Source organism: Histoplasma capsulatum, genomic scaffold (assembly GCF_000149585.1).
Source record: "Histoplasma capsulatum NAm1 scaffold_7 genomic scaffold, whole genome shotgun sequence".
Lineage (NCBI taxonomy): Eukaryota > Fungi > Ascomycota > Eurotiomycetes > Onygenales > Ajellomycetaceae > Histoplasma > Histoplasma mississippiense.
In genome coordinates this window covers 2,064,490-2,087,727 of record NW_001813976.1, presented here as the reverse complement: position 1 = coordinate 2,087,727, position 23,238 = coordinate 2,064,490, and the positions used below count along the sequence as shown (strand labels likewise).

Here is a 23,238-nt window from a genome sequence, read left to right as displayed (position 1 = left end):
CCGGGGTTTCGCGCCAGCCTTGGAGTGGTATACGATGAGTGATTTACGGACTAACATGTGCAATCCCAACGGGACCGGGCACTTAAATAGGTATAATTTGTTATCCATCCTCATGAGTCACAAAAGTCACTAATATCGACCTAGATATTCCTCAACGACATAGATTAAACTCACAGTTTTGAAATACGTCATTGATTTCAAGAACGTTGTATCCGCTCACTTTTTATAAGGAAAGCACTCAAAAGAATTCAACATTATACACTACCGGAAACTGAACTAAAACTACCATGTCGAATCCGACAAGAGAGGCGCTTGGCCCCACAGGCTCTCCCAGAAGACACGGACGCAGACGCGGACTAGGAGATGCGAGAGGTCGACGTCGAGGTCGAGGGCATGATACTATCGTTGCAGACGAACCTGATAGCAAACGCGCACAACTACGAACCATCTCCCATGAAACCAAACTGATCATCCCGAATATCCTGCTCGCGTCCAAGTCCGGCGCTGTATTAAAGGAAGGGTTCCTTTACCAATCTCCTACGACCCCTCCTCGTCTGGACCAGAAGTTCTGTCCTAAATTCGCAGGGACCAAGATCCAGGTCGCGGACGCAGATACCTTTGATGCCGCTATCCAGCTGCTCAGCGATAGCAACACTAGCCAGACAGGCTCCCCAGAGGCACCCGTCGCTGTCCTGAACATGGCCAGTCCTTCTAACCCCGGTGGTGGCTGGCTCAGTGGAGCTCGAGCGCAGGAGGAAGCACTATGCAGACGCAGCACTCTCACTGCATCCCTCAAACAATCATTCTACCCGACACCTGCCAATGCGGTGATCTACAGCCCGGCAGTCATTGTATTCAGGAAGAGTGTCAAGGACGGCCATGGATTAATGGACTTGTCGGACACGGATACACTCCCTCTTGTCAGCGTTGTATCCATGGCAGCACAGCGTCGCCCGGAGGTGATCAGGGGTGCCGATTCAGCAATGAAGTTTGCAAATCCCAACGATCGAAATCTCACCAAGGAGAAAATGCGGATCATTCTGCGACTCTCTGCGTGGAAAAGACATCGGAAAGTGGTTTTGGGGGCGCTTGGGTGTGGCGCATTCAGAAACCCAGCAGAGGAGGTTGCTGACTGCTGGGCAGAAGTATTTTCGGAGCCTGAGTTCCGCGGGGGTTGGTGGGAGAAGGGTGGTGTTTGCTGTGATCGATGAGACGGGTCTGGGGATACATGGGAATGGGAATGTTGGAATATTTTTCAGGGCGTTGGATGGTATTGATATATGATGCGGCTTCAACTGATCCGCTGTCATTTATCTGTTTGTTTATATAGCTTACTGGTGCGCGGCGCATGATGATACCAATACAGGCGGGCCTCAACTCTGACTCTTAACTTGCTGCGTACTTTATAATACGGCAATGGATGTGTCAAGATTCTTCATGATGTTAATGCGAGATTGGCTAAGCTGAACCTACTAAATCTGAACTCCAGCTCCACTTGCGAACTACGCAAATTTCCAAGCTTGGGAATCTACTGCCCTTGGTTACTACTACTCTCTACTCCTCGTATTATTATTCTCACCCGTCTGAGTCGCCTTCTTCTCCTGCCCCGGTTCCAGTTATTATCTCCCCTATCCCCGAGAGAAATTTTTTTGAGTGTGCTATTAGCAGCATTGGGCTGAGTTGGATGATTGAAAAGATGTCCTCCTGCCTCCAGAGACCAAAGCCCTTCAGCAGCATGGGAGAAAAGGACATTAAGAAAACATCCCGAGTAATAGCTCCTCAAGTCCAAAAATGGGAATAATAGGCATCTAATCCAAAATGTGCTTGTGACTTGTGCCATATATATTTAAATATATACTCCGTATAGTTCAACAATCAACGGTAGACCCTAGAATACACCAGCCTAGCGCCGGAGCCAATCCTCCTGTAAGAAGCTACGGGGACTTGATGCCGGTAAACGGAAGCTTCTCTGTCCCCAACGCCGGACCCCTCCATCTCTATGATCTCTCTCACCACTGCTGATGCGTACAACCCCACCCATTACCAATCACTAACCACGCTAGTTATAGCAAGGGCAACTTCGCTCGTTTTTCGGTTTTATCCTCAATTGCTTGGTTCTCAAAGAGGATTCCTCCGTGACGTCTTATCCCTGCCCAACAGCTTAGACATCCGAGTCAGCATTACATCATCGCGCTTGGATCTCGAATCTCCGCAGCTTTAGCCCTGGCCTGTCGTTGTTACGCGGGGTGCTCCGACGGCTTATCCCCCTCTCTTCCGTTCTCAAGAACCATTTATTCTCGCGATTGCTTTCCAAATGGACACATTACTTCGGTCCCTTTGCAATACTCTATCTCGACCGAGAATAAGATATCCTTTCACAGTACCTGTGGCCTCCTCTGTAAGGCGGTTAGCAACTATGCATACTGTCCCACCGGTAAGCTTTCAATGACTAGGGTTTGGAGAGACTGGAGACTTGGAGAATTGACGTACTTGATTGTGTTCGTTTACAGTTGAAGGATAAATCCCTGTTTATCGAGAAATGTTACGTCAATGGCGAATGGATTGGGGCCCAGTCTGGAGAGACCTTTGAAGTGCATGGTCAGTGAGCTTGCAGGATACGCAGCTCTGCAATCGATCATGTAGCTGATAGCTCCATCTCTACAGATCCATCTACAGGGAAACTCATTGGAACATGCCCAGAGTTCTCGGTCCAAGATACCCAGAACGCTATCAATGCCGCCGCTGCAGCTTTCCCATCCTTCCGAAAAACCTTAGCTCGTGAGAGGGCTCGAATGCTGCGAAGATGGTACCAGCTGATGATGGACAACGCAGACGATATATCTACATTAATCACCTGGGAGAATGGGAAACCTTTCGCGGACGCCAAGGGGGAGACCGCCTACGCTGCCAACTTTTTCGAATGGTTCAGTGAAGAAGCCCCACGCATATGTGGTGATACTATTCCATCATCCATTCCCGGCAATAGAGTAATGACTATAAAGGAACCCGTTGGTGTTTGCGGGTTTATCACGCCCTGGAACTTCCCTGCAGCTATGGTTACTAGAAAAATCGGCCCCGCTCTTGCAGCAGGATGCACCGTTATAGCCAAATCCCCCGCTGAGACGCCATTTACTGCCAATGCGATTACGGAATTGGCGCGTCGCGCGGGAATCCCCAAGGGAGTAGTCAATATTGTTACCGCCCATAAAAACACACCTGAGCTCGGCCTCTGCCTCACCACACATCCCGATATCCGCAAAGTTTCATTTACTGGATCCACCAGCGTCGGCAAACTCCTCATGAAGCAATCTTCGTCAACCCTCAAGAAACTGTCGTTGGAACTAGGGGGAAACGCTCCGTTCATCGTCTTCGAGGATTGCCCGGACCTCGACGCAGCCGTCGCTGGAGCTATCGCCTCAAAATTCCGCAGCTCTGGCCAAACCTGCGTCTGTGCCAATCGCATATACGTGCAAAATGGTATCTACGACGAGTTTGCTGCCAAGTTTGCCGAGAAAGTTAAAGGGTTCAAACTCGGACACGGATTTTCTGAAAGTGTTACCCACGGTCCCGTCATCCACTCTCGCGCCATAGACAAGGTGTCAGAGCATGTCACTGACGCTATATCTCTTGGAGCAACTGCTGTTGTAGGTGGTCAGAAGGCGCCGCATCTCGGCTCGAATTTCTTCCACCCAACAGTTCTTACTGGCATGACGAAAGATATGAAGCTGGCTTCTGAGGAAACATTCGGGCCTGTAGCGGGTCTTTTCGCCTTTGAGACCGAGAGAGAGGTGGTCGACCTTGCAAATAAGGCTGAAGTGGGTTTGGCTGGATACTTTTACAGCAAGGATGTGGCACGGATTTTTCGTATCGCGGAGGCTCTAGAGGTTGGAATGGTTGGAGTCAACACGGGTATTATCAGTGATACCGCTGCTCCGTATGTTTTTGAACCGCATTGTTTTTCTGATCCTTTTGTCCCTGTAATTTTAACTAACTCGACTGTCGTTCGCAGATTCGGTGGCATCAAGCAAAGTGGATTTGGCCGCGAAGGCAGCAAGTACGGCGTAGACGAATTCCTTACTATCAAGACCGTGACTTTCGGCGGCGTTGGAGGACCCCTCCAGGGGTGATTCAGTTGATCTTTCTATGTACCTTGTCCGCGTAAATTTTTGAGGAGTATATAATTAGTTGTTTTATCTTTATTTTGTTTGTCCACGTTAAGATTTTCTTTCGTTTGTTTTTGTAGAATTGGACTAGAAGCAGTAACTTTACTCTGTATTTCCTTCTAAAAGCTTTCGAAGCGGATTTCACTTTCAAATCAAACTGGCCTGGCTCATTCTGTTTTCGAATGGGATTAAATAATAAACCAGTTACTGGATTCTTGGGGTTGATACGAAGTAGGCTCAATTGTTAAGCTCCAGATGTTGTTGAACCATGGATGTGCAGCTTCTTCACTTTATTCATAAATACGAAAGTATGCTATTCTTGGCTGCACCCATAGTTTCATTGGTTGCTAGTACTCGTGTAAGTCCACATGCGCAGACATATGTTTGGAGTGGACATGAGTATCTATCTACCTATCCATGAATCCGCCGCCGGCTACACGGTAAGGTACGACATCGGACCGTCATCGTAAGGAAGTTCCCTCCTCCCTTGCTTCTCCTCGTCGAGCTCACCCCACTTACTGCCTCGCGGGTTACCAGCTAAGCCGATTCACAATCAAGCCCTGGCAAACAGGAGAACACCCACACGCCCTTTTATCTGCGGATATCATGTCGAAAATAGCTCTTCCATTCATGCCTTCCAGCACTTCAGCTGGGAGAGCGCCAAACGCGGGGCAAAGAAGCCTTCCCCCGCTTATCCAAGAAAAGGAACAAAGACCATCCCAGATCAAGTTCGTCCGAGCGGCGCAAATGTGTCTCTTTGCTGATATTACTAGCTGGCCACCCCTGGGACAGGTTACTTGCTTGAAAAGGAGTGGGAATGGGGATAAGGTATGCGAACTCCAAGACCCCCAACCCCCCCGCGCCCGCACCCTGGCCTTTGTCTGTAGCAGTGATGTTTTTGAAACATAGCACAATTGCCTCTCTACTCGCTACTAATACTCCATTAGGTCCGGTTTACTGTTCTCCTCCAGTCAAGCCGTTCACTTCCGGAACAGACCTGGGAAGTTTCCATCTGGCATAACGTCAATAACAGGGATCGTTGGGAAGCTCTCCCTTTGCGAAAGGGTTCAGCATCCCAAATGATTATGTTGTCAGTGGGTCCGGCACCGGGGCCAGATTATCATACCTACAGCTTCTCTGAGGAGCTTGACTTCCCAAAAGTCGGCAGGCATGCATCTTTTACTGTTAGATATAGAATTGATGCAAATGCCTCATGGCAGTGGGTCAATGATCAGTTCGGAATGAAAGATGGGGAACTGGTTTTTGAACCGACCCACTGGCAACTTCTCAAAGGTCTTGATCCGGTCGCCCAACCGTCGAAGTCGTTAACGGAGTACTTAGATGATCTCAATCCCGATCTCCAGATTGAGGCACATCCAAGTGAATCTCCAGGTGCAATTTTATGGAGCGTGACTGGTTCCATCTTGTCTGCCGTTGGTGACGAGAGCACATTCGAAGAGATAAAATTCGGCCTCCCGAAAGACTTCGTCAGATATTTTGCTCTTGTTCGAATATGGGAACCTTGGTTAGCACCTCGACATGGCCTGAGCAAGCTGACGCTCACGGAGGATTCCATTTTTCTAGCATTTTTGCGCAAGGATGGAACTCATCTCGTTCTCCTAGCGATCAGTGGTGTGGACAATGTCCTGACTACCTTCAAATCTGGAGACAATGGCCAGGTGATGACTGCTGTGAAGAATGATAGTATCCACAACTCGACATATCAGGTCCTAGTTGCAGTGGCGCCTTCTTTCGAGGTTGCCAATTCTGCTGTCATGTACGAGGCGCGAAAAGCCTTGGGAAAGCTTTCGGGGACTGGACCACTTTCTCCGTCCATACCACAGGAGTTGAGTGAGCCGAAATCGCCGTTGGGCAACGATGTGGTTTTCGTGGAGAATGACCCCCAGGTCCAATGGATGTATGATTGGTATGACGGCCTAGCGTATTGTACTTGGAACGCGTTGGGTCAGGATCTCACGGAAGAGAAAATATTAAAAGCCCTCAATACGCTAAAGGATAATGGCATTAATATTGTCAACCTCATCATAGATGATAATTGGCAGGCGTTGGATAACAAGAGCGAGTCTCAGTTCAAACGAGGATGGATGGAATTTGAAGCGAATAAAGATGGGTTCCCAAATGGGCTGAAGCACTTAACTAGCAAAATACGACAGCATTACCCGCATATCCAACACATCGCTGTCTGGCATGCTCTCATGGGCTACTGGGGTGGTATCTCGCCTCACGGTCAGATCGCGAAAGAGTATAAAACTAAGATTGTCAAGAAACGTGACGGCGTTGCGGGAGGGAGTATGTTGACAGTTGATCCCGACGACATTCATCGGTTCTACGACGATTTCTACAAGTTTCTTTTGGCAGCTGGGGTTGACTCTGTGAAGACAGATGCCCAATTCTTCCTCGATTTGCTCCAGGATCCTGCTGATCGGGTCCGATTCACCACGGCATACCAAGACGCTTGGTCGGTTGCCTCATCGCGATACTTCCAGGCCAAAGCAATCACTTGCATGTCGCAGACACCGCAAATAATTTTCCATTCACAGGTACCGACCAACAAGCCAAGGATGCTCTTGAGAAATTCCGATGACTTCTTCCCCAATATTCCCTCCTCTCACCCCTGGCACGTGTTTTGCAATGCACATAATGCTCTGTTTACCCAACATCTCAACGTCATACCTGATTGGGACATGTTTCAGACTAGCCACCCGTATGCGTCTTTCCATGCGGCAGCTAGATGTGTCTCCGGCGGTCCGATATATATCACTGATGTACCGGGTGAACATGATATCAACGTCATCAACCAGATGACAGCCCCAACAGTCGGAGGTAACACCGTTATTCTCCGGCCCAGTGTCTTGGGAAGGTCCATTGACGTATATCATAACTACAACGAAGGTAAGATGCTCAGAGTCGGCACCTATACTGGCTGGGCCAAGACTGGCAGCGGAATTCTGGGCCTTTTCAACGTCAGCGCTCAGAAAATCAGTTCTATGATCTCCATTCTTGATTTCCATGGCGTCTCCCCTGGTAGCGAGGATAAATATTTAATCCGCGCACATTCCACTGGGAGAATCTCACGCATAATAAAGCCCTCTGACCAAGATCCCCTGGTCGCCGTATCTCTTGAGACGAAGGGCTGGGAAATTTTAACCGCCTACCCAGTCCGGAGCTTCGAAATGCCAAATCCACTTGACAAGGACAAAACCTCAAATATAGAGGCCACTACTACCACCACAAGTGTCGCTGTCCTAGGCCTCCTAGGCAAAATGACTGGCGTGGCTGCTATTGTGAGCTCAGACATTTTCCTCGTGGCCAACCGTCGTCTCAGATTGACGTACGCTGAAGGCATTGGGAACACTAGGCATTTACATTTCCGACATTGACACACGCTCCATAGAAAAAGGCTTTATGGTCATGCTTTCGGGTCGAGCGGTACCAGTGCATACCGTTCAGTTGCAGCCTGCGGGAGGTGGTGGGCAGAAGGTTGTAGCAATTGATGTTGCAGCAGCGTGGAAGGAGCTTGGCTTATCTAATGGGTGGAGTAACGAGGTTGTTGTTCAAGTTTTTTTGAGCTAGTAGCTAGTTCCTCTTCACACCTGCTAACTCCTCTTGATTGTTTTACGTTGGCACGTATCAGGTGTTGTGGTGCGTCAAAGGCAGGAGATCATTCATTATCCTCACTCATATTTTTTGTTTCATCGATGTTGTATGGAAGCCGCACTATCCACTTAGCGCCCTGCATGGAATGGACAAGCCCGCGATGCTAGTTTTATTTATTAATTTATATATTGAACATTCTGCAAATGATGCACGACTTCATGTGCCTTGCTGCGTACATCATTAACGTACACCTTCTGATCATCCTTCCGCAACCTTACTCGTAAAAAGTTAACTAAACAGTTGACCGTGGCGCTTAATAAGCGCTTAAGTTTGCTACGCTGTCGTATTATCATTTATCCGGCGTTCCCTCCATGCTTGCTGATTGGCTTCAACCAATATGGAAAAAACTTGAGCAAAGTCCCTTGTATTCTCCGCAACAGATGGAACCCGGTTGTATGTGTACTAGCCCATTGATATAGGGCCTAGGAGCTTCAGCTAGCCAGGCAACTCTTGGGTGCCTGTAGCTCAACTTTATTTGTCCCTTGCTTCCCAATGATGGCGCAATTACACCGATGTCCAAGCTGCGCCCTCTCTTCGGCCTCATACGTTCCTTCCATAATATTTCCCAGATCGCACAATGCGGGACTCACGTTGCTACTGCGATCAAGGCGGCGGCTTGCCGCCGCGACAGCACCTCGTCTTCAAAAACGAAATATAACAATGCAGCATATCCGGCGGATGAGAGAGGGAGAGGAGGCCTGGAAAAACTTTGCGGAGGAGATCAAGGCTGGAACGAGGAAGAGCTTTTTGGAACTTATGGAAGAGCGGGGTTTAGTTAACGCAGTGATCGGGTATGTCATTTCGCTTCTGCTCTTGGATGGAATTAGCTTATATCGGTGCTTTTGTGTTGTTTTTCTACTCTTGATTCGTTCTTCAAAGACCCCCCCCCCCCTTTTTTTTTTTTTTGGTTTTTTTTTTTCTTTTGTTGAATGGCTGGTGCGAGGAGAAGAGTTCAATTAATGTTTCTCGATTGTAGTGATCGTGATGCGTTGAATAGAATGTGGACGGAAAGGCGAGTGGGTGTATATGTCGGTGTTGACCCTACAGCACCATCACTGCATATTGGACACATGTTGCCTTTTATGGTCCTGGCATGGGCTTATGTCCATGGCATTAGAGCTGTTTTTCTGGTATGTCTATTAGCCTCTAAATTAGCTTATGCTACATCCGCATTTATGGTGCTATGGGATGTCCCTGTATAACTAATCCAAATCAATAGTTAGGAGGATCTACCAGCCAAATTGGCGACCCTACCGACCGATTAGGTCCTCGAGCCAAAATGGCCAGCTTCACGCGCAAGGAAAACATGGCGAACATGCACCTTCAGCTTAAACGGCTTGGGATGTCAATTGAGAGATACGGAGCTAAGCATGGGTACGAATATGAATGGATATGGAGACGAGCAATTGTAAATAACAATACTTGGTGGCTCAAAGAACCATTTTTCGAAGTCATGAAGACAATGGGAGAATCCGTGCGATTAGGGCCGATGCTTGGGCGCGATACGTAGGTAGAGTATTTTTTTCGCGATTTTTTAATTACTATTTTCATGTTCCTCTTAGGCGGGAGTGACTAATACCAAATGACTTGCAGCGTGAAGAATCGACTGCAGAGTGGCAAAGGCATGGCGCTTTCGGAATTCGTTTATCCACTTCTGCAAGCATGGGACTGGTGGCAGCTCATCCAACAACAGAATGTATTAGTGCAGGTTGGCGGGTCCGACCAAGCAGGAAATATTCAGTTCGGGATGGATGCAACGAAACCCCTCATGAAAGCAAGCAACGAATACTGGCGAAAGCATGCCCCGAACCCCGAAGACCGTGAATTATTGGAGCCTATGGGTTTCACCACTCCTCTCCTTACAACACCTTCCGGCCAGAAGTTTGGAAAATCAGCTGGGAATGCGGTCTGGCTTGATCAGGACATGACGTCGAGCTTTGATCTTTATCAGGTACGGAGCTTACTGCCTTGAATTCGGAATTGCTCCTGTCAAGTCCTCAAGAACTAATTAGTTTGCAGTTTTTCTTGCGAGTCCCTGATGAGAACGTTGAGCAATATTTGAAATATTTTACATTCCTCCCCATAACGGCCATCAAAGAACTCATGGAACGGCACGTTCAAGATCCATCTAAGAGGGTAGCACAGCACAAACTCGCATCAGAATTCGTCGAGCTTATTCGAGGGCCTGTAGAAGCTGCTCAGGCTGAAAAAGATCATCGAAGCATTTTTGGCGGTCAAACGCCCACCATTGAAATGGAGGCCCGCACAAAACGTGACTTCACTCTCCCAGAGACCCATCCCTTTAACGCACCATCCCCACATATCACTCTTCCGCGATCGTTAGTTGTTGGTCAATTTTTCCACAAGGTTCTATGGTCAGCAGGCATGGCACCATCAAAAGCGGAAGCATTCCGACTTATCGTCAATAATGGTGCATCAGTTGCGTCGAGGTCTGACTCGACGGCTGTCATGGATGATAAAATGTCCTACGTTCCCATCAAAACTTGGGACAAAGATATGACGAAGAAATTCATCATTGATGATTCCGATGATGATTCTCAGAGTTGGGAAATGGAAGGTTAAGATTATCAAGATTGTAAGCGATGAGGAATTTGAGAAACTCGGGCTCGACGCGCCGGGATGGAAGGGGGACGAAAATGAATCTGAAATAATGTCTAAGGAAGACGCGGGCAGATCGAGCAAGGAGTCGAAGGTTTCAAGCTGAAATACCACGCTTTTCCTTTCCAGTTATTGAGGTTTTCCCTCCTCTATCTTTGCTATATGTATAAATATATCTGCACCGTCACAACCTCCTTTTTGTACCATACCTTTTTTTTTTTTTTGGTTGTCGAGAGCTGTACATTAGAGCGACTACATGTCCGATTCCCCCTGAAATTTTCTCCGAGCTCCCTCGATCCAGCTTGCTTTTACATATAGAACCCATACGTTTGAACTGAGACGTGGTACATATAATATACGCAATACCATCCTGATCTTTATATAGAGTAAAAGTCATTCTTCTAAAATTCTAATAACAACTTGAATTTGAAGCTATCTCTGTATCTTGCGCGTATTCGATATCACGTGGATGAAACCCATTAACCGCGGACGCGTCGAACACGCTAAGCAACCGTGGATCCATCAACGTCGGCTGTCACGTCTCCCGTTGGACATCGATCCTCAGAGTCCGGGAGAGAATCCTCTCGCAACTCCCCTTCAGCCTCTCTTGCTTCCCTTGTTTCTATCTTACTTTATTATTGAAATTGTAGCAGATTATCAGCTGTATGATTACAGGAAGTAATATGCAATTCTTCAATTGACCACGATTCTCATTACCTACCCTTGTCGTTCTCTCCAGCGCAGATTTTTCCCCTGAAATATGGCAGAGGACAGTGGGCAGCAAAAAACGCCAGATGCTCGTATCCTTAAGAAGTCAACTCCAAGCACACAGAATATGAAAAGCCAAAAGTCAATTCTGGGCTTCTTCCAAAAATCTTCCCCGTCAGCTTCTGCCGCTTCTCCTGCTTGCCGGAACGATGCTAGCCAGGAGCCAGTGTCTTCACCTGCTCAGCGAGCGGCCTCAAATCAAAAATCCCACAAGAAGCCTGAACCAAAATTACCAAGATCATTGAATACTAGACGAAATAAAACTGTAACCAGCAGTGGGCAGAGCATAACCCGAGTTCCAAGTAGCGATGCAACCGGATATTGCGAACAGGATGCCGAGGTGGAGGTTTCCACCGCAGTAAATGGTGATGGGAAGACGGAGGCAAGTACTGAGAGTGCGGCCGATGGTGGTCTAGTGCCTTGCCCATCACACCTGCTAACAGACTTACGGTACAGATTGACGATGAAGGAGCTGATCGAAGCTCTGTCACAGCTACTCGTCGGGTAAGCCTGTCTGCTCTAGGTTTTGTTATATGTATATCTCATGCCTGCCTAGGAGAACGTATGCTGATCTACTTAATTATTGTATTCTAGGCAAAGAAGGCTGTCAAGAGCTATCTAGAATCAGATGATGACGAGGATGTCTTGCCGATTAACAGAACATCTAGCCGAAGATCCCTTAAGAGGAGAAAAACAGCTGCAGGGTCAAGCGACGAAGACGAATTCAAGAATGATACCGAGTTTTCTGATGATGGTCAGCACAAGCTGTACCCCTCAATTTGATCAGGATCAGCTAACTTTTACAACTAGACTTGGACAATTTCGTTGTCCCAGATGACTCCGAGGACGAAGTGAAACCGTCAAAAAAACGCAAGCGGCCCTCAAACACTGCTGTCAAAATATCTTCGTCAAAACCATCCCCAATACGAGATGAGGAGTTTGACTTTGAACTTCCAGATGTTAGTGGTGGTTCTGCCCTAAAGTGGACTTACGATCCCAATGATACGGAGCCACGGAAGCCACGACCTGCTGTTGTCAGGAACATTGCACCAGGAGAGAAGAAAAAAGCGAAGGCGCATATGAGTGAACCAGAGCAACGGTATCCCTGGCTTGCTAATATCACTGATATTGACCGAAATCCCCCTGGCCATCCCGACTATGACCCCCGGACCATTTACATCCCTCCTCTTGCGTGGACCAAATTCTCACCTTTTGAAAAGCAGTACTGGGAAATCAAGCAAAAGTTTTGGGACACCATCGTCTTTTTCAAGAAGGGTAAATTTTACGAGCTTTACGAAAATGATGCTACTATTGGGCATCAACTGTTTGATCTGAAACTCACGGACCGTGTGAATATGCGAATGGTTGGCGTTCCTGAAATGAGCTTGGATCATTGGGCCAATCAATTTGTTGCCAAGGGCTTCAAGATCGCGCGGGTAGATCAAAGCGAGTCCGCCTTGGGTAAAGAAATGCGAGAGAAGCAAGATAAATCCAATGGCACACCAGTGAAGCAGGACAAAATTATCAGACGTGAATTGTCTTGTGTCTTGACTTCCGGCACTCTTGTAGATGGGTCAATGCTTCAAGATGATATGTCAACATATTGCGTGGCTATCAAGGAGGCGTTAGTCAACGACCTCCCGGCATTCGGTATTGCTTTTGTTGATACTGCCACCGGCCAGTTCTATTTAGCAGAGTTCATTGATGATGCCGATATGACAAAGTTTGAGACGTTTGTTGCCCAAACCCGACCCCAAGAATTACTGCTCGAGAAGTCTGTCATGTCTACCAAGGCTTTGCGGATCCTGAAAAATAACACTGGACCAACTACCCTCTGGAATTATTTAAAACCCTGCAAGGAGTTCTGTGAAGCCGATGTTACTGTCCGGGAGCTTGATGCCAGTAATTATTTTGTTTCGGAAGAGGGTGACAATATCGCGGCATGGCCAGAAGCACTACGACAGGCACGGGACAAAGAATTCGTCATGTCAGCATTTGGGGCGCTAGTGCAATACTTACGGATGCTGAAAATTGAAAGAGATTTGATCACAATCGGAAATTTCACTTGGTATGACCCGATCAAAAAGGCAACCAGTCTTGTCCTGGATGGTCAAACTTTGATAAACCTTGAGATATTCGCCAATTCATTTGACGGGGGCCAAGAAGGAACACTCTTCCACCTCTTGAATCGATGCATTACGCCTTTCGGTAAAAGACTATTCAAACAATGGGTTTGCCACCCATTGATGGATACTAGGAAAATCAATGCGCGACTTGATGCCGTTGATGCCTTGAACGCAGATAGCAGCGTCCAGAACCAATTTTCATCTCAGCTAACAAAAATGCCTGATCTCGAGAGACTTATTTCTCGGGTCCATGCTGGAAGATGCAAAGCTCAGGATTTCCTCCATGTTCTTGAAGGATTCGAGAAAATCGATTACACAATGGGCCTCCTAAAGGAAATCGGTTCCGGGGAGGGAGCCATTGGACAATTAGTTGCTTCAATGCCTGATTTGAGTGGTTACTTGCAGTACTGGAAAACTGCTTTCGATCGTACCAAAGCTAAGGACTCCGGTATTCTTGTTCCTGAAGCTGGTGTCGAAGAAGACTTTGATGCTTCACATGATAGGATTTCTGAAATAGAAAGTGATCTGGATCAACTTCTGAAGGAAGTTAGAAAGAAGCTGGGTTCCAATGCCATCGTTTATCGGGATAACGGAAAAGAAATTTATCAACTTGAAGTACCAATCAAAATTAAAAACGTCCCAAAGGACTGGGACCAAATGTCCGCGACCAAGCAGGCGAAACGCTTCTATTTCCCTGAGCTACGCAGCTTAATTCGCCAGCTTCAGGAAGCACAAGAAACTCATAGCCAGATTGTCAAAGAGGTTGCGAGTCGGTTTTATGCTCGATTCGACGAGAATTATTCGACCTGGCTAGCAGCTGTGAGAACCATTGCGCAACTTGATTGTTTGATTAGTTTAGCAAAAGCCTCATCAGCTTTAGGATACCCAAGCTGTCGCCCAGTGTTTGTGGATGATGAACGGAGCGTCCTAGAGTTCGAAGAACTTAGACATCCATGTATGTTGCCAAACGTGGGCGACTTTATCCCCAATGATGTAAAGCTAGGAGGAAACACCCCAAATCTCAACTTGCTCACTGGTGCTAACGCTGCTGGGAAATCCACTATATTACGCATGGTTAGTATTTTACTTCCCCCTTACTCTTCTACATCTGACAATTGTCACAATACTAACTTTGAACCCCACAGACATGTACAGCTGTAATCATGGCACAAATTGGCTGCTACGTTCCCTGTCAATCTGCTCGCCTAACACCTGTTGATCGTATCATGTCCCGTCTCGGCGCCAATGACAATATTTTCGCGTCACAGTCTACTTTTTTTGTTGAGCTCTCAGAAACTAAAAAGATTTTATTCGAAGCCACGCCTCGCTCCCTTGTTATTCTGGATGAATTAGGGCGCGGGACAAGTTCGTATGACGGCGTTGCGGTGGCCCAGGCAGTGCTCCACCATGTTGCTACCCACATTGGCGCCCTCGGTTTCTTCGCAACTCATTACCACTCCCTCGCTTCTGAATTTGAAGGGCATCCAGAAATAGCTCCGCGACGAATGCGCATCCATGTGGACGAAGAAGAGAGACGAGTTACATTCCTATACAAGCTTGAAGAGGGCATTGCAGAAGGGAGCTTCGGCATGCACTGTGCTTCCATGTGCGGCATTCCGAACAAAGTAGTTGAGCGTGCAGAAATTGCCGCCAAGCAATGGGAACATACAAGCCGTTTGAAAGAAAGCGTTAAGCGTAGGAAGGAGGTGGGCTAATTGGTTTAGGATGGTGGAGTGATGTTGCATGGGTGTTAAAGGATAAAAGTGATGCGGAGGCGGAAGATAGTTGTGGAGCTGTAACTGAGAGGGGAATTGATGTTCTGCTTAGGGCTATTGAGAGCTTGTAGCCTTCGAATGCGACCTCACTGTGCAAGTTACTCAGCTATTTCAAGCATGTCCTCGAATGGATTTGCCTCTAATTTCCCACCCGATGATGATATCTTTGACATTATTTATTTGTACAACTCTGGCGTTCTGGTTTTTATTTCTATGTTTCTATTGCTACCCCCTATCCATTCACATATTTTTCTGCCCCATCATCACACCCTATGTTGGTGTGCGGCGAGCATATTCTTACGGTTGCTTGTACAGCACAATGGGATGATATACAATCAGTTAACAGCGTAGACAAATATAGAAATAATATATTCTTACTATCCTTAAATCGTTTCTAAAATCAACTGAGGTTTCTTGTCTTCCACAAGTCTGATTACTTGTCCTTCATCCCTACGCACACTCTGTACCCTTCCAAGCTGATGCCTCGTACCCTACCACCTGTTCCACATATTCTTTCCCAGCACCAACCCACCCCTTAATTCCCCCTTCGAGTACAAGACTCTGTATTCCTCCAGCACCTCCACCCTCTTTCTCTAGAATGTAATCTGCAAACCAGCCACTAGCGCGGGTGCCACGTCCGGCAGATGAACCTGAAATAAAATCATTGTGAGCAGTGAACAAGTTCAATGATCTCTCGAGGAAAATACAAAAGCCAAGGAGCGGAGGAAGTGAAGAAAGCATTGAAATCGAATAAAACAGTAGAGCAATCAAGAATATAGCCTGTACGAACCGCAATACCAAATGACTTTATTGACACCGGCCTGCTTGAAGATTGTGTATAGCGTGGGAATGGACTGGTAGAGGCTTTGGGCAGGGAGATTTAAGGAGGTTGATATTGTGCCGCCCTGCGTATAGTTTCTCTGTTAGATTGCTCTATTTTTTTTTTTTTTTTTTTTTTTTTTTGGCTTCAACTTGTCAAGAAATGCAGCATCGTGGCTTAAAACCCCGGTTTTCCTCCTTTTTCATGCAGGATTATAAGACTTCCCTCTCCGATAAAATAAACGGGCCATATACCGGGTTGAACCAAGCTCGTGCATGATTCTACCCAGATCCTACTCCCTTCTAGCAGTACAAGAGTTTGAATCACTCAAGAGCGATATCACAATCCTTATCTACATTATCAAAATTGGCTACGCCAAACATGAATATTGAAGAGAGCGAGTAGTTAATCAACGACACATACCTCATGGTCTGCCCTTCTCAGATCAACCAGGACGAAATCTCTCGGCGCGCCATTCTTTGACAAATCATTCAGCCATCCAAGGACTTCTGAACGCGAAATAACAGCGGCCTTAGTCTTCGGCGCTGGGAATGCTTCATGCCAGGGGGTGTCTTGTTTTGGTCCCTGATCTACTGCTACTGTTGTCATGATCGATGCGGGGCAATGTGATACCGATTCTGTGGCCGGGAGGTTGTGTAGTACTTGAAGAGGTGATTCTTAAATGGAATAAGAGCACACGTTCCTTAACTGAAATATCTTCTTCAACGATTGGAAGTCCTACCCTTGTTCATTAGAGCTAATCAGCGTAGAAATGGCGTGATGATGCCGTCCTAACAGTATTGCTCACGAGTCGATGGTCGTTGCCAAGGAATTATTTAATCAGATAAGCCCGAATTTTTGATGATAATATCTCATCCCGGTTCTGACGGATTAGTGTGGAGTGGTCGCAATTGATATTCAAAATAAACCTGAATTTTATTTTCAGACGCTGGATTGTGTAGAAATATTGCGTGGGAGAATTATGGGGGGAGCTAAAGGAGCAAACGAAGGTCAATCAGAGCACAGAGGACGAAAAAGAGGATTGAATAATTATAAATTAAACGGAGGCAGTATATTTTCTACTACGAGGAATGTATTCCAGGATAGCTAGAAGGATAATATACACAGGCAATATTTTTCTACGTTATCTACTCCTCAAGGTCAGGTATGTATGACAAAGGTAAAGCGGATGGATGTACTGAATTTGATCCGCCATATTTTCACTAAGCACAAGGCAGTTTCAATTTGTCAAGATACATACCCCCAGAAAAATATCAAGGAAAAAGCCAAATAGCAGCTATTAATTAATTATTATCTCCGAGTAAACAAGCAAAAGGAAACATCGAGGTTACTAAACCGCCCAACAGCGAAATCAAAACACGTGTGACTTGCTCGGAAGTAAAGAGAGAAATAGATTGGACAACTTTTATGCAGCAACCCGAGGAAATCGGTCGTTATGGACACCATCGTGGCAGCAGGCAGTTCTCATGCACAAAACTGAAGTAATGAAATTTTTTTTCGGAATTTATGCTCGCAGAACAACCACTTCGTATATGGTTCTTCGAACAGAGTGTCACGCGATCTTTACGCAGAAACCCGTTTAGAATCAGTCCGGCCCATCTTCACTTTCACTTTTGTAAGTCTCGACATGCCACAGTGATTGCTCAAAAAAGGACCATTCGAGCTCAGAGCGGGGATATGACGTGCCTTCAATCATCTCAGTAGCGAGATCATTGGCAAATTCAGACTTAATGGGCGCCAGTGCACCATTGCTGTTTCTGAAAACAGGAAAGTGGATTTATTAATTTTTGCTTACGGTTGCCATGATATGGAATCAAGCGGGAAATATATGATAGATACTGTTTTGAAATAAACTTACTCATGTTTAACCCCAATGTCACCGCCCATCATGCCAGTCACGTCCACATCGTGTTCGGCTTTCGCTTTGATTTTGCTGGATTTGGTTGGAGATGGATCCGCTTCAAGGGTGGCCGCAGCGAGTGCGGCTTTAGTGGTCTTGTCTTTCCCGCGAACAGACGATTTCGGTGTACGTTTGGTAACTTTGTTTGCCTTTGCTGGAGTCGTGGGACCCATTTCACTGTCGTTCGGAGTCGAACTGGATCCTCCTTGTTGGGTGGCCATCATCAGCTTGCGCCTGGCTTTTCCATAGAGGACTGAAGCAGAGCTAGCATTTTTCAAGCCAGCTTTCTCAGCAAGCAGCTCATAGTTGACCTATAGCCTCGAAATATTTGTGATTAGAAATAGAGATACCCCGAATGAATTGAGACACCCCACCGTGACTAAATGTCACAGCTATGTAAAGAGATAGTGGGTTTTGGCAGAAGCTCTGGGCGAACTAAAAAGAGTATGGGCAAAAGGTAGAATGAAATAAGTACCTTGATTCCAGCTAAGCCTTCGGTGGTACAGGTCATTGCAATAAAGAAGATGCGTTGCTCCCCAGCAGACATGACGGTTTCGAAGCCCTCCATTTCGGCGGCACGTAACTGGTGTTTGTTTGGGATATATGGTTATTATCACTTATAGTCTAGGAAAGTATGAAAGATGAGAAGAGTGAAATAGAGTGTGCTGATTGTTTGATGATGTTAAAGGAAAGGGGGCCTATGGTTTATGCCCTGAAAAGAATATATGGTAGAAGTCAAAGTTAAGTGAGATAGTAGAGAGAAGTAAACAACACAACACAAACTTTAGGTAAAACCTTTGATTTTGTGAGAGCCTGGTTGGTTGCTAAGGCACTGCTGTTAACAAATAATGAACAAGGATTCTCGTTGGCCTCAAGAAAGATTGGAAGAGAGGTGTTAGGATCTGTGCGGCTCTGTGCCAGCTGCTTTGAAGGAAGTGAAGAAGTAAACGGTCCAAATTGAAAAAAGCAGTGTCTTTGACATGGCAAAATTTAAAGAATACAAATGAGAATGAATTGCATCGGCTGCTCAACTTGCGCAGCTCAGAGTATTCTCCTTGATTTTCGCAAATACCCCTTCCCATACTTCTGGGAAGTATTTTGAAGTGGGTTTCGAACTGAGACGTGTTTTAACTGGTGCATAGAAATAAATATTATTCCCCTTCCACCACGACTGAGGGCCTGGTTTGGTATTGATTAGATTAACTGGTCGGAAAGTTGAACGCCCCAGGACCAAGTCAGAAATCGCCACCTGGGTGCTCCGAAAGTAAAAATTCAATTTCATGGTTTCAATATCCAATGTCGCATTTCGTGGTACATCTTTTAAATAGAATTGTGTACGTTGTCGTGTCTGTCTGGCGGCATGTGGAAGTTTGAGGTATATAAGGTTGACAAAAGGAGCTGTCGTGTATAAGACGAATAGCATGGGAATGGAACCACCAATAACAACTTCATTTAATTAGCATAGGCAATTCAGATATTCAATCATACGAGGAAGACCTACTAGCTGGAGTTATGCACCAGGGGAAATCGCTGGAATAATAGAAAGCTGGAGCGACAACCAGACAAGAAACACCAAATATAAGAAGGGTGGTGATACGCATCATACCAATGAAGGCTATCTTTCCCGTACCCGCATGATAGATGAGGACTTTTTCAAGTTTTGAAGTTTCTATATCACAAAGTAAAAATCTGTGAGCAGGAGGATGTGCTAGATGGCTACAAGCTTGATCTGGAAAACATACCATTTTTCCTTAATTTACCCGCGGCTGTGCGAACCGGAGGCCGCAAAATCTGCAGTGTGGGTTTTCCACTGCTCTTCAGTGCTGATTTAGAAGATGTTTCCCCAACCGTTGAACTGAATCGTAAGCAAAACTTGTTGTATATATTTCTCTGGTCGTGCTGAGTGCTGGGGCATTGTCGGAGCGGAGGGCGGCAAAGCAGCCTCCTCATATCTACTAGGGTAAGGGGTTGCTGAACAGTTGGGACATCAACAAGCAGCAAATTCCATGCATACATCAATGCTTCCTACTAGTTAGAGGACATTTAGGAGGAATTGGCGCGTTTCATCACGGTTTTGCAGGAACGGGTTTTAATCATGAATTGCAGTTGAGGCCGGGGATTTTGTGATACGTCATGTGATCAAATTTATATAAGCCATTAGTATTGTTAACTAACTAGTTAGGCCACTAGGGCTCAATCACCACCAGCGCTCCAATCCCCCCAACAATTAGCTCGTCTTCGTCTTTGAATCTCATCCACATCAACTTACTCCTGACAATAAGCTGCACTGATAGTGATGCAAATAGGAACACTCATCCATACGCATGCTACTGTTTTTCCCCGGTCGGCAATGCACACAACGTTGTTATGAAGCTTGTGAGACCTCTCGACAATGGCAGAAAGTGTCTGCCGGTTGGCCGCTTCGTGCCTCATTTTCCTGCTGGGGGCGGTATTCTTTGGAAATCCCGTCCAAGCGTATGCAACACTATCTGACGAGACGTTAAAATCCCTTCCACGTCCCAACAATGATTTCAACATCCGCGACGGCGCGCTACTAGCTCCCATCCTGCAACCACGTGTCCCCGGCACTCCAGGTTCCCTACGAGTTCTCCAACACTTCGTTGATTTCTTTAGAACTACATTACCTGAGTGGACGATAGAGTTCCAAAATTCGACGTCGAAAACACCAGTAACCGGAAACAGGGAGGTTCCCTTTGTCAACTTGATCGCCTTTCGGGATCCTCCATGGTCAGGTGTTGGAGATACAAGCAGGTTCACTCTGGCGGCACACTATGATAGCAAACGAGAACCTCCTGGCTTTATCGGCGCTACAGACAGCGCTGCTCCATGCGCAATTATCATGCATTCCATACGAAGTATTGACGCGGCCTTGACTAAAAAGTGGGATGCTATGAAGGCCGAATCCTCCCACGACTCATTTTTCGATCACCAAGGCATCCAAGTTTTTCTATTAGATGGCGAAGAAGCTTTCCACTATTGGACTGACATAGATTCCCTTTACGGTTCTCGAGCATTAGCCCAGGCCATGGAAGATACCTTTTACCCGGCTACCTCTGTCTACAAATCCCCACTATCGGCCATCTCACTTTTTGTCCTGCTGGATCTATTGGGCGAAAAGGACCCACAGATCCTGTCTCATTTCAAAACAACTCACTGGGCATATCAAAATATGGCTACTCTGGAAACCCGGTTGCGCCAACTTGGCTTGTTCAAGTCAGCGCCGTCATGGATGAACGGTGACAAGCTGTGGCTCCCCGACTCGGAGAAGGAGATATTTTTCCCTAGCGGAATTGCCGATGACCACATCCCATTTATGAGACGTGGGGTTGAGATCTTGCATTTGATCGCCTCCCCTTTCCCTAAGACATGGCATAAAATTACAGACAATGCGGAGCAATTGGATCTCGATACGGTTGAGGACTGGAGTACATTGCTTACGGCTTTCATAGCTGAATGGTTAGAGTTGGAGGGTATGCTTCCAAAATATGAAGGGTCAGTAGACGAGCCTAATAGAAAAACTGAGCTTTAAGACATTCCCATTCTTGAAACTTTTCTTTCTCTCCGTTTGCCCTTAGTTGGAATGTGTATATATTGTGTCCATTTCATTTTAAGGGTTTATTATATCCTCTTGCTTGTGACGTGTTCGGATACTTCGTTTCCAATTTCCCATACAAGTTAGTATGAAGTTACATGACTTTTCATTCGATTTCTTGCTGTGTGAATAAAAATAAACTAATAATCTTTATTAGGGCGTGACATATGCAATGTTTTTTTAAGAACTGAAATGATTTACATCTCCATGGAGATCGACTGCCGCGGCGATCGCGGCCCACCAAGTTCGCCATTTCGCTGTGTGTACGGTGGTGTGGAACAAAAGTCCATATAAACGGTACATTTGCTTCATACCAGCTGGCAGAGCCCTGAAGATTTGAGGTTAGTTCAATGGTCTGATGCCTAAAGCTGGCTAGAAGTTGCGTGCTAAGTCTCCGCAACGTCTGTCATTGTGAGTTAGAATTATTTAAAAGGCTGTATTAAGATTTTTCAATTTATATTCCAAGTACGGAGTACATCCGAGGGCCTTTGCTCCACACTTCTGTGCTTTATCTCAGCAAGGCGCAGTTGCACCACACATCTCTTTTCATCGACATGTCAGAAACACATTCATGCATCTGTTGATGAATATGCAAATGTATTTAGATATAGAGACATATGTAACTTACGTATACACAATATTAAAAGGAATAGGGGCAAAAAAGGAAAAGACTCGAGTATCTTACCGTTCCCTGCGGCGTCCATGGCTGTGCCAACGCTACATAACAGTATTCAATAGTCCAGATGTGGATATCCAAATCCTCAGGAAGGGATTTTGATTGCCGTTTAGGTTCTAGAACAAAAAATGGTGTGAATATCAAATATTTGGGCTGTAACTACTGTTTGGGTAATTCTTAAGCGGTATGTGTCGACAAGTTGTACACATTATTCCCCTTCTGACTTGCATGTACAGGAACTAGGAAAGATATCATTGACAAATTTAAACTCCGGATTTCCCCTTATAACTACAGGAAAAGAGTAAAATGTCCTAAACTTCCGATATATAAAAATATCAAAGATTGATAGCTATCCATAGAGTGGCAAGGAACAGCAATTTTACAAACCCGACAGAGCCCCCAACATATATCCTCCCATCCAAAGCAAGCCCCATTTAGGCTGTAGAACGGTCCTGAGCAAACCAGGCCCAGGACACACCCCTGACAATCCCCACCCAACCCCGAACGCTACACCGCCCGCAACAAATCGCCAATCAATATCTGCCATAGTAGCTGTTGGCAGCTGAAACATGTCCGCCAGAGTCGGCCGTTTCTTCCCGTTTTCATCTCCGGACGCAGCTCCCAATTTCATGTATGAGATGAGGTTGGGGATAACAGCGAACAGCATGACCAGGCTCAGGGATGGGTCGAATTTAGACCGGTCAAACCAGCTAAAGAATCCAAGTACCTTTGCCGACTTCGCCATTCCGGTTATGAAGAGGCCCAGGCCGAACTGCAAGCCGGCGATGTAACTGTATATCGTCGTGGAGTTTTCGGACTTTCGTATCATACGTGGGACGAGGATGTAGTTTGTAAGTTGGGCAAGCATGACTGCTCCAACTATGAATGCGGGCTGCTGAGGGGTGGGTAGGTGGGTGAATGATCTGGTCGGTTCTCTGCACAGGCCGTCATCGGCTATGCATGTTTGCCGTTCTCAGTTCGCTCTGGACCATATGCCCTGCTCCGATTTCTTACCGATCGAACATACAGATCACGCTCCATGACTGCTCGGACGGATTTCCATCCCTCCGCTTTCTCCC

General features: G+C 46.3%; 9 protein-coding genes across 9 annotated transcripts; 6 read left to right on the top strand and 3 right to left on the bottom strand.

Annotated features, from left to right (window-relative positions):
* Nucleotides 1-287: 287 nt before the first annotated feature.
* On the top strand, nucleotides 288-1,383 carry HCAG_06246 (predicted protein; the record flags this gene model as incomplete). Its single annotated transcript, XM_001538591.1, has 2 exons — nucleotides 288-1,173; nucleotides 1,331-1,383. The coding sequence occupies 2 exons, from the start codon at nucleotides 288-290 to the stop codon at nucleotides 1,381-1,383; spliced, it is 939 nt and encodes a 312-aa protein (XP_001538641.1).
* A 1,033-nt stretch (nucleotides 1,384-2,416) lies between these two features.
* Nucleotides 2,417-4,127, top strand: HCAG_06245 (succinate-semialdehyde dehydrogenase; the record flags this gene model as incomplete). The annotated part of the gene is made up of 4 exons (XM_001538590.1): nucleotides 2,417-2,434; nucleotides 2,511-2,598; nucleotides 2,665-3,934; nucleotides 4,010-4,127. The coding sequence occupies 4 exons, from the start codon at nucleotides 2,417-2,419 to the stop codon at nucleotides 4,125-4,127; spliced, it is 1,494 nt and encodes a 497-aa protein (XP_001538640.1).
* Nucleotides 4,128-4,769: 642 nt separating this feature from the next.
* HCAG_06244 (conserved hypothetical protein) lies at nucleotides 4,770-7,564 on the top strand (the record flags this gene model as incomplete). The annotated part of the gene is made up of 3 exons (XM_001538589.1): nucleotides 4,770-4,991; nucleotides 5,111-5,257; nucleotides 5,384-7,564. 3 exons carry the CDS (start codon nucleotides 4,770-4,772, stop codon nucleotides 7,562-7,564), a joined length of 2,550 nt encoding a protein of 849 aa, XP_001538639.1.
* Nucleotides 7,565-8,501: 937 nt separating this feature from the next.
* Nucleotides 8,502-10,424, top strand: HCAG_06243 (conserved hypothetical protein; the record flags this gene model as incomplete). The annotated part of the gene is made up of 5 exons (XM_001538588.1): nucleotides 8,502-8,632; nucleotides 8,839-8,971; nucleotides 9,061-9,347; nucleotides 9,435-9,792; nucleotides 9,861-10,424. 5 exons carry the CDS (start codon nucleotides 8,502-8,504, stop codon nucleotides 10,422-10,424), a joined length of 1,473 nt encoding a protein of 490 aa, XP_001538638.1.
* A 796-nt stretch (nucleotides 10,425-11,220) lies between these two features.
* On the top strand, nucleotides 11,221-15,069 carry HCAG_06242 (hypothetical protein; the record flags this gene model as incomplete). Its single annotated transcript, XM_001538587.1, has 4 exons — nucleotides 11,221-11,732; nucleotides 11,888-11,982; nucleotides 12,039-14,428; nucleotides 14,500-15,069. The coding sequence occupies 4 exons, from the start codon at nucleotides 11,221-11,223 to the stop codon at nucleotides 15,067-15,069; spliced, it is 3,567 nt and encodes a 1,188-aa protein (XP_001538637.1).
* Nucleotides 15,070-15,579: 510 nt separating this feature from the next.
* On the bottom strand, nucleotides 15,580-16,558 carry HCAG_06241 (predicted protein; the record flags this gene model as incomplete). Its single annotated transcript, XM_001538586.1, has 3 exons — nucleotides 15,580-15,779; nucleotides 15,920-16,034; nucleotides 16,373-16,558. The coding sequence occupies 3 exons, from the start codon at nucleotides 16,556-16,558 to the stop codon at nucleotides 15,580-15,582; spliced, it is 501 nt and encodes a 166-aa protein (XP_001538636.1).
* A 997-nt stretch (nucleotides 16,559-17,555) lies between these two features.
* HCAG_06240 (predicted protein) lies at nucleotides 17,556-18,417 on the bottom strand (the record flags this gene model as incomplete). The annotated part of the gene is made up of 3 exons (XM_001538585.1): nucleotides 17,556-17,727; nucleotides 17,829-18,181; nucleotides 18,346-18,417. The coding sequence occupies 3 exons, from the start codon at nucleotides 18,415-18,417 to the stop codon at nucleotides 17,556-17,558; spliced, it is 597 nt and encodes a 198-aa protein (XP_001538635.1).
* Nucleotides 18,418-20,262: 1,845 nt separating this feature from the next.
* HCAG_06239 (conserved hypothetical protein) lies at nucleotides 20,263-21,777 on the top strand (the record flags this gene model as incomplete). The annotated part of the gene is made up of 2 exons (XM_001538584.1): nucleotides 20,263-21,361; nucleotides 21,641-21,777. The coding sequence occupies 2 exons, from the start codon at nucleotides 20,263-20,265 to the stop codon at nucleotides 21,775-21,777; spliced, it is 1,236 nt and encodes a 411-aa protein (XP_001538634.1).
* Nucleotides 21,778-22,447: 670 nt separating this feature from the next.
* HCAG_06238 (predicted protein) lies at nucleotides 22,448-23,200 on the bottom strand (the record flags this gene model as incomplete). The annotated part of the gene is made up of 3 exons (XM_001538583.1): nucleotides 22,448-22,470; nucleotides 22,547-23,082; nucleotides 23,187-23,200. 3 exons carry the CDS (start codon nucleotides 23,198-23,200, stop codon nucleotides 22,448-22,450), a joined length of 573 nt encoding a protein of 190 aa, XP_001538633.1.
* Between the last annotated feature and the right edge of the window lie 38 nt (nucleotides 23,201-23,238).